Source organism: Acyrthosiphon pisum, chromosome X, assembly GCF_005508785.2.
Source record: "Acyrthosiphon pisum isolate AL4f chromosome X, pea_aphid_22Mar2018_4r6ur, whole genome shotgun sequence".
NCBI lineage: Eukaryota > Metazoa > Arthropoda > Insecta > Hemiptera > Aphididae > Acyrthosiphon > Acyrthosiphon pisum.
The window spans coordinates 56,049,458-56,060,406 of record NC_042493.1 but is presented as its reverse complement, the minus strand read 5'-3'; the positions used below and the strand labels follow the sequence as shown (position 1 = coordinate 56,060,406).

At 27.7% G+C, this 10,949-nt stretch overlaps 1 protein-coding gene across 6 annotated transcripts in view; it reads left to right on the top strand.

Moving 5' to 3' along the window:
- Positions 1 to 10,949, top strand: part of LOC100165187 (vanin-like protein 2) — a 32,008-nt gene that overhangs the window by 5,445 nt on the left and 15,614 nt on the right. For 3 of the 6 annotated variants that reach the window (XM_003241651.4, XM_016801060.2, XM_001947916.5), the window contains exon 2: positions 2,102 to 2,276. In XM_003241651.4, the coding sequence (XP_003241699.1) occupies positions 2,124 to 2,276 (153 nt within the window). In that variant the 5' untranslated portion in view covers positions 2,102 to 2,123. Of the gene's footprint in view, positions 1 to 2,101; positions 2,277 to 7,778; positions 8,544 to 9,490; positions 9,715 to 10,949 lie in introns of those variants that run through there. The other 3 variants (XM_029487307.1, XM_016801062.2, XM_008180639.3) reach the window with 3 other exon arrangements.

Here is a 10,949-nt window from a genome sequence, read left to right as displayed (position 1 = left end):
ATACCGTCTCCGCTCAGAATCGTTTTTCTTATACAATGATATTATATCATTGAATTCAAATTTAATACCATCCATTATACAGTGACCCACTTGTAACCTACTGTACAGCAGAGCGAAATCCACTTACCCACCTTTTTTTGAACTTTAAATGCTTATAAAAAAAAACCGTGACTTACGATTTTTAATATTTTTCATCTGCCTTTGAAACAATATACTAGGAGCCTTCTATTAAATTTTCAAGCTTTTTTATCCAACAAATAAAATTTTATTGATATTTTTAGAAAAAAATCTAAAAAAAAATGGAAAATAAAAATGTCCGTAAAGAGCTCAAAATACATCAAAATATTTTGAAAATGTTATGGTGTATAGAAGATGCTAAAATAAACATTCAGTCAAAATTTCATGTATCTACGGTCATTTTTTTTAAAGTTACACCAAAAACCAAATTCAATTTTATGAAAAATCGATTATGCGTAAAAATTCCCGTTTTTCCTGAATATGTCTTTTGTTTTTCCCGGCGCTTTTAAAAACCACTGGGAAATTTTAATTTTGACCTCCCCAATGCACCAACGATATTCACTTTCTGATCGAACAAGATACTGAGGTTGAATATCGTAGCATTATTTCGACTACTTATCGTGTACACAGACACTAAGAAAATAGAACAATTATAAAGATACCAAAACACACATCATGTGTAAAATCAATACATTCATCGTTCCACTCAGAATCTAAAAAATAGGGCACATACATTTTTAGGTTTCATTAAGAACTGAACTAACTATACTTGTAGGGTTTGTATGTGGTTCATATATTAAAATTAGTCAAAATTATTATGCACATTTGTGCATAGAAAATCATAATTATTAAATTAATAGTGGAATGTTTCAAGTGTTTATGATTAATATTTTTTGAATAAACAAATACTAACAAAAATTGTTGTAGAATAAATCATTATTATGCGTTTGAATTTGAACTTCAATCCCTAATGAAAAATGTATTTGGTCGTACGCTAAGTATTTTCTCAATATCCAGCAATAAAACCAATGATGTAGGGTTATCTAAATATATTATCTTCTCAAACCTTTTTTTATAACTACAAAATAATTTACCATTTTTCGTGATTTTGATGAATTACTTAAAACGTATAGTTAAACGTTTTAAGTAATTCATCTCAGTTCAAAATAATAATTGTAACTGTATTTTCGATATTTTTTTAATTGGTGTACGAATACTTATAAGGTACCTTGAATTTAATTTTCCAGCTTTTTTAATGAAAAAAACGATAATTTGAATATTTGATCATACATTAATAATACATTTAAAAAAAATCAAATATCTATAAACTGCACAGTAAAAGCTAAAATATTTTAAATATATCTAGTTTATGCTAATATAAACATTTGTAAACGAATGAAGTCTCTGCTGTTATTCGTTTTTGAGTTACAAGAATACTTGTTTTGCAAACTCTAATTCAAAATCTTATAAACTTTTAAAAAAATAACGTAATATATTAAATGTAAACAAATGTTAAAGGTAAATTCATAGGTTAAAAATAATCCTCTGTACGACCATTGTTGCCAAGTGTCTTTTCAAATAAAATAATAAACTTGTTTTGAGTAAAAATACCCTTTTATTCCTAACTTTTAGGTTCCAAACAAAGCAAAAGAATCTACTAATTGATTTTATTATGTACCGTTAATTTTTTCTTTCGATCTCTTTAAAGTTCAAACCAGATCTAATTTTCCACCAATAACCACTCTTGTATGGAAATATTAAAATATGTTCCCTGCTTCAAAAGGTGATGACAGAGTAGAAAAAGAAATACACTCAAATTATTGCAATCAAACCAATATATTAATTGCTAGGTACGCTCAGAATCTAAAATAATTCTTTTGCGACCTTCATTTTTATGTTTATTCATACTAAATAATATATTCATTATAGTCATTAAATATATACCTACTGGATATTGAATGTGTTTATTTGTGGTTAATTTAATTCAAACAATACTACATATTTTTTTAACTAAGTCCAAGTGTATATATTTTTATTATTATTTTATATATTTTGGCTTAAGAATTGTATTTTATTCATTTAGATAACTCCATGACTGTAAGTTGATGCGTTACTGGTTGGTGATGCCAGTCAAAAAAGTCATCCATTTCCTGAATAGTACACGTGACTTGAGACTGTTGAAGATGGTGTCCACTTCCATTTCCTTGGATAGGAGGTCGTACTCTGAGAAAATACCGAAGACACAAGTAATAAATGAGGTAAGGCACAGGTAGTTTGGACCAATTAAGCATTTTATTCCTACTTTAAACATGCTTAACTGGATTTAGTGCAAACGATCGAACCTTGAACGATTCCAATGATTCAGAAGATAAACCAGTTCGTAATAAATTTATCTATAAGCCCTGCTTTTTGTTTAGTACCTATATATACATGATTTTTAAAATATATTTGAATTTGATTTTTTATATGCAAGGGTCCACCTGGAAATACAGTCACAATTTGTTCTTATAATTGCGATACACGTAAAAATTTAAAAAAATTACGAACATTTTAAAATTATTTTGAATTTAAAAAACTATTAAATGTTCAATTTTTATAACTAAGGCTTGAAAATGTAATACAACGTTTCTCATTAGCTGTTCTTATTGAAACCCCAAACATTTAAAAAATTTAAAAACAATTTTTTTTTAACAAAATCAATTATTTAAACAAAGAATAACGATTTTAGTTATTTAGTTGCAATTCGAAAATACCTAGGGTACATAGGTATTACATAGGATAGGTACCTACCTATCTATTTGAAACTTTTACATATCGTATTTTACTATACAAATGACATTTTCAATCGGTAGGTATATTAAGATTATTTTTAACGTATTGCCTATTTATATGACGAACTTATACGTATTTACTATTCACTTTAGTAAATCCTTATTGGCTTGCATAGTAGTTTAATAACAATAATATATAGTAATAAATGATATAAATGAAAACATAAACTCCGCCAGAATACCGGTTAGATAAAAAGGTATTGAGGAGGTCTAATGTTACACAACATAACATAATATTATCTAAATATTTTATGATAATTACAATTTTATTATTTACTATGATTTTTTGACGTAATACACATTACGATATTTTAATGATTTGCTACTTTTTATACCTTTTTGTGGCATATTATATTATATACCCAACTATTATTTAATGTGGACGATTATTATTATAGAAATTATGATTTTCTTTTTATAATATTATATTTGTTATATTCATTTTATACTGTTACTTGATTTTCTTTACTGACGGATTTTACATAAGTTTACAGGAGCTTACACTCAATAATACTTGATTTTTTTCACTAGCAGAGTTAACACTAACAAAAAGACACTTGAAGCGGAGGTTACATTCGTCCATATAAATATACAGAGTGTAACTGAAAGATCTGTCAAAAAAATGTATAGGTACCTTCTTGTGAAACGAATGACAGAAATTATGAAAATTATATAGATTATAGTAAATAATTTAAGAAATATATACTTATGACAGGAATTCCCAAAAAAATATTTTGAAAAAAACTTATGCGTTTCAAATTAATTTACTAAAAAAAATATTGAAACTCAGATACTTTAAAGCACTTTTTACCATCAAAATATCGGTATTTAAAAAAAAAAATATATATATATAGGTAGCACAAAACAAATATAAATTATTTAAAAAAAAAAGATTAAATATTGATTAGAACAAAAGTTTTTTCATTTGTCAGGTATTTCTATTAAACACCGTAAACTATTATAATAATTTATAGTATATTGGTATGTTTTCGACAAAAATTTATTCAACCCAAGGTATTACTACTCGTATAATGTTAAAATAAATTACTATTTACTATAATAGCAATATAAATATCTACATAATAAAATAAACTAAATAATTTAAGCTGACAGATCGTTTCCGCTCAGAATTGTTTTTCGTAGGTATGCAATGATTTACCATCGAATTTAAATTTAACTTATCACCTACTAGACAGCAATAAGCGGTTAGGTACATACTAGCCTACATTTAGATTCTGAGCGGAGCAATGAATGTATTAATTTTACAATGTTGTTTCTTTTCTGTCTGTAATTAACTTTTGCGAATTGGGGCATACAAACTATATGATTAATAATCATTGATTATATTGATGACTTTATATATTTACATGACTATTTTCCATACATGATAAGATTTCAAAATATTTTGACTGTTTTTGAGCTATTAACAGGTAGGTCTATCAATAGGATAGATAGGATATAGGATCAATTTTCGATTTTTGTTTTACTTTGTTTTTAAATAATAATGTATTGTCAATAACAATTTTTTTCGAAAAACTTGCAAATTAAATACATCGTTCAACATAAGTTGTTAGTGTATAAAAATTAAGTTCAACGTCAAAATCACGAACATTTCAAAATTATTTTGAGATAGGTAGACATTTTTAAAAAATTGCCTTTTTGTATCTAAGATTTAAAAATTGAATACAAGATACCTTATAAATTTTTTTACCTTAGCAAAACAAAAAAGTTTACTGAAAAGTCACATACATTTTGATGAGTGGTTTAAGTTTTAAATTCTTACAACCACGAATATTCATCCATAAATTAACGATTTCTCATCAAACAATTTTCTTATTTTGTTTTGTAATTCTAAACTGTGATTACATTTTTCATCAAATGTTTATTTATAATATATTTTGAGTTTGACTATATTATTATTATCATATCGTTATTATTACCCATAGTGTCCATAGCCTCCTAAACGATGTTATCAAATATCTACAGGTACGTCACCAAGGGCCTGGCCGCATAAGCAAAATTAGTGGCCCCGGAATGGCCCTCAAATTTATTTTTAAATATTTAAAATATTATGGCGCTTAATTGTTCTAAATCCTGGATATATATTATAGACAGTCTGTATAAATAACAATCGTAAATTGTTATTAAATTCCAAGATTTTATTTTATAAATATTCGTCACCCAACAATTTGAGATAACTCAATAACACGTCTAATAATAGATTGAAAACTTGAAACACTATTGGAAACACCCAGACGCGTCCCCCCTCCCTTTCCCCCATAAGTCGTGAGATGTTCTGTTTTTGCTAATAGATAAATACGTTTTATGAACTTTGTTAATTGTTAAAAGCGGTATTCAAGATTAAAATTATCCCCCTCCCATGGAATTGACCTGAAGGTGCCCCAAGAAACACCCACATGTACAATATACCAAAAACTGTTTTGCACGGGATAGAACCACGCAGGCTGTAGTGATAGTTAAGACTCCAAATTGATATACAATATAGTTGAGAACATTATCTGTGAAATATCGTTTTTATTTTTCATCACTTATACGAAAAAAGTTCTTATTGTTTCAAAACCCATAATTTTTGTGTTTTTCAAACTTGAATAACTTTTTTTCTAGTTCCGTTATCGAAAAAATAAAAACGATATTTCACATCCCAAAGTTCTCACTTTTACCTATGTGGTGAAAATTTCGTTTCTTAGTTATGACCAGGGCTAAGATTTATATGCAACAGCATGTTTTTTTTGCTACTTCTGATTATTGATTTTGTCAGTAATGTCCACGAATCACCTCATGATGAGATAAATAGTGGTATTTTTATTTTGCATGTTTTTGCATATTTTGGATAAAATACATATTTTTGCATATTATATTGAATAAAATTAATATTATTGCATATTTCGATTATAAGAATGTAAAAAATGCATGTTTTATAGTATATTTCGTAAAACTTGGTTATTTTGTCAAATATAAATTTTATTTCATGTAACACGCACGTAGTTAATGTGAATTATACATTTTATTTCTAAATTATATTATTTTAAGACAAACAGCCTATCATTGATGTATTTTAATAATTAACTATATTTTAGTGTTTATCTTATAAAAAATTAAATGCATATTTTTGCATATTTTGGTATATAAAATGCATATTTTACAATTTTTTATTGCATATAAATCCTAGCCCTGGTTATGACTGTAGCGTTCTCAGTTCTTTCCCGAACAAAACAGTTTTTGCTATCTTTTACATTAGACGGAGGTGGGAAACAACACATGCGGCCAGCAAGATGCGGGTAGCGTCTTCGCCGTCTATTGAACGTATTAACCAATACAGACAATACATTTATTGATTTTCGACAATGAATACAACAAAAGATAAAATGTATTTTGTTCAAAGCTGGTGCTGCTTAAATATTTTTTCTACTATAAAAATTGTCTTTAAGTACAAAAAAAAACACATCATTGAAAAACATGCAATACATTCATTACTCAGAATCTATGCCTATTAATTTCATACAAAAAAAGTATGTTGGGCATGTTCTAAAAATTAATTTGCAAAGACTTAATTTTGTGCGGTTGATAACATGTTTAATATAGTAAAGAATAAGCACAAGACCTTTTATAATACGTGTTTATAAAATAGATTTATTATGCAAATTAGTAAGTAGGTACTAGTGTACTGCTCGTTTAATATCGTTTTATATAATATACAAATTATGTCTTAAAATAAGGTTATGTTTATATTACCTCTCATATTATACTAGTAAAATATCTATAATGCAGATCTCCACCGAGGACAATATATTCCAATCAACATTAATATCTATAAACATAATTGTTCATTATTATTATTAATTTAATGAAGTTTATTTTTTTTGTGTCTGAGTCATGTTTTTATACAGAAAATTCGCTTCAATCTTCCACATTGATATTAGGTCATTTTTATGTCAATTTTATATTCATAAGGTCATTTTCTTTAGGTTTTCTAGGTCATTAAGATCTAGTCTTACACTACTAGCACTTGTAGTAATATAAATAAAATATAATTTAACATAAACTCTCCTTAGGAATTGAGGCTGATCCCGTCTCTTTTACTCAAAGTTTTGTGTCATAATATTATTATATAATAATATTTACCATTGAATTTAAATTATTTACACATCCATTAGAGTTACCTACATACTCAAAGACGATTTTGGATGAGATACGCTCATTTTTAATTATCATTAGACCAATAACACATCAAAGCGAGTTCCTCGGTTTTTAAAATAATTTCAAAATGGTTCTTATAGACAGAATGTAGGTTCTGTTTTTATATGTATCATTCATGATATTTTAGAAATTTAGGTTATTGATTTATTTACAAAATTTATTTAGTTTTTATGTACCTAATTTACTTAGAAACAAATGACTTATTAATAATTCTTCAATCAATTAATATAATAGGTATGTTCTCAAAGTAGTTTTAATTGAAAATAAACTACCTAGGACTGTACATCAATAAATAAACACAATTGTAATTATTATGTTTATTTTTTATAAATATTACACAATTATAATAATTTAATTAGTAATTATTAATTGTGCATAATATACGATTGAACACTTTAAACATGTTTACATGTGTACTGTATATATACGCTGCTACTATATAATATGTACTTATATGCTGAAATAAAAAACCTATATCTGTATTAAGACAATGCCTAAATTAATTGGTTTCCAAAAAAATGTAGGTAGGTAATCACCACTGTATTTACTAGGTTCTTTATACTTGATTTATTGTACTTCATTTAAAAAAAAAAAAAAAATGTTTTTCCGATTTTAATAGGTATATAATATGTTATTAATATTCGAAAATTAATTGACATTTTTGGGAGGGTCTAAATTTACTAAAAAAAATTACCTGATACATAATCAAAGAAAAAACAAAATTTTTTGGGGTGCTACTTCAATAATTGGGGCTATTCCCCTCCTCTTATTACCACCTATGATGGTATTCCTTTAAAAGTATGGTATGTGACGAATCTATAATGCACGTCTCATACACTGCAGTATAACACAAACGGTATAAGTATTATTCGTTTTGATTTCCGCGGTGAAGAACAACACGCTGCGGTGTGCGACTGAATTAATAAAATATCTAGGGAATTCGTCACAACAAAAACAACTGCCTATAATTATAGCTGTAGCCGGTAATTGATAACCAGAAGTGTAAACAAAATATTATTACACAAGAACACACCTACTCAAACATCATGTACAATTATTTAGCTTGTCAGAAACAACGCAAAAACAACGGTAATAATAATAATAGTAACAATAACAATCGAGTAACCAACGTAGTTGAATCGTTGTAGTTAGGATTCATAATAATAGTGCTTTATAAAAATTTGACTATTGGAATAAACGTGCAAGCTCATTTTACGACCGTATTCGCGTAGGTATTGGTCGACTCAGTAGTAGTGTGTACCTGGTAATGTATAGTATTAGTAGTAAACTAGTATGCTAATAATTAATATAATATTATACGACTGTAGGTAATTGTATACTATGCATTATGCTGCAAGTAGATATTATTATGTCGAGATGTATGCGATACGATTTTTCACACTTACGGTACCATTATAGTAATATGTAGCTGAGACTCTGAGAGGATATGAAATGTTGCAAATGATTACTAAATTGGTAAGTGCACGTGTGTTTATCGATCCGACGATCCAATAGGTACCTACAACACGTATATTATATCCAACTGATCCAAACACACGACATAATTATTAGCCAACGCTGCTCGCGGTTTTTACCACACCGTTTCGTAGCGTCTCACATGCTGCAGTACCTATACATCCCATAACAATATAATAATAATTATAATAATATATGGCTGTTCAAAAATAATACGTGGCGACGTGCGTGACTGCAAATCGTAGGCGATTTTTCCGCGCAACTACTACTGCAGCAGTATTTTAATAATAATAATATTATAATCGTATAGACATAATAATAGTACAGTGGTCGAACGCGCACGCGTGTATAAACATCGGAAATGATACGCGAGAAAACACGTGACGCGAAGGTTAAACGGAATCGCCTTAAACGCGGGTGGTTTGTGGGTATAAAATGTAATAATAATAATATATAATCACATAACGATGGTATTATAATTATTATAATCCGCGGCGTCAATGGGTCATCGCGATGCACACACCACGTTAATACTATATATCACAATATTACTTATTATTACAATATTATAATAATATTAATATGTGTACCTAAGGTAGGTACAGTACCTACGAGTACCGAGAGTTGTACAACTATACGCTTCGCTCAGATAAGACCTATACATATTGCATGGCGCGTTATACATACACGTAGGCGTATATTATATCCGTACAATAATATGATTTAATTTATTTTAGTATTTTATTACTGTGAGTGTGTGTGTACGTGTGTAGTGTGTACATAGTGTTAGTGCATATTATTATATATTATATAGTATTATACTACACGAGCGTAAACCGTCTCGTTCCAATCCGCGTGCGCGACAATTTCCTGGTTGGATCAACAATCAAGGTGAACGACTCAATAGTAATACCGACATAGACTCTTGGTTTTTTTTTTTTTTTAATTATTTCTCGTTATATTTTCTTTTGGACATTCTGTCGATTGACCCGCACAACAGACTCGCCAGTACGATCCGAAGTGCGTATAACGACAATCATCATCGGTCTTATTATAATAGGTATTATACTGCCCGACTGCGTCAATAATATACTATCGCACGCGAAAACATTTAAATCAAAACAAAAAAATACCCGCACGATATTTTATAGGATAATTCGCCAGCGATAAGGTAAGCGACTGTTTTTTTTTATCATTTCCTCGTTTCCGATTTATATTTTTTTTAACGAATAATCATACCGTGTGCCTATACATTCAATCAATTGAAAATAAATAAACATCTAGTTGCTTTGAACGTATTTTAAAAGTAAACAGAAGGTACAGTTTTAATATTTTTATAAAATGTATTGAATAGGTTTTTTTTTATAGAATTTTTAACCTTAACTTTACAATTATTTACTTAAAAACTATGGTACTTATATAATATAGACTATAGGTATAGATATGTAGGTACATAATTTTCAAAATGATATTTGTATTTTTCAGTGAATTATTTTGAACAAATACCAAATCAACAGTTTAAATAATATCTGTACTGTTACCTATAATATTAGACACAAAATAATAATGCGTCAAAATTGATTAGTAATAATTAGTAATTAGGTAAACCTATATAAAACAAAAATCAATGAATAGAAACAGAAATGAACGATCGAGAACCACTATAATCTAGTATATTATGTTTATATAGAGTATAAATAGGTACCTACCTACTAGCTAACTAGACCATAGGTAGGTGACCGATAAGTCCGCGATATCGAAAAATCGTTACCTATCATATCTTATTATTACTAAATTATTACGACGTGCGACATTCTCTATAACGATGATTTACGGCGGATTTAAAATATGACCACAGTATAATAATTATTGTAAACAAGCAAATAATTTATAATCCGAGGTACTTCCATATTATAATATTTATATAGTTTATCATAGGTAGATCGTCATTGAGTAGAATTTATCACTATGAGGTATAAATTATGGTCGATGTATTGAATTTAGATTGAACTATTTGTTCACAAAATCATCACACATTATATAAACAATTATTATATCATATTATCATAATAACATATTATGTCGGTGTGAATATATTCGTGGTAGCATACTAACAATTAGCATGCCCGTAGTAGCATGTGGTATAAATAGTATACCTAGTAAAGTAGTAACTATAGACAATGATGATATAATTAATATTGGAATAGATCATACACTTATAATATTAATACATTTTACGTATATGGAATTTTTCAAGTTTCTACGATTAATATTTTTTGAATAATAATAAAATAACTTAAAATATAAAAATGTTCGTCAAAATTTGAACTGCCAAAGGCTCATAAAAACTTTTTGTGGCTCAACGCTAAATTTTTTTTTATTATTTTCACAGACAAAAAAAAGTAA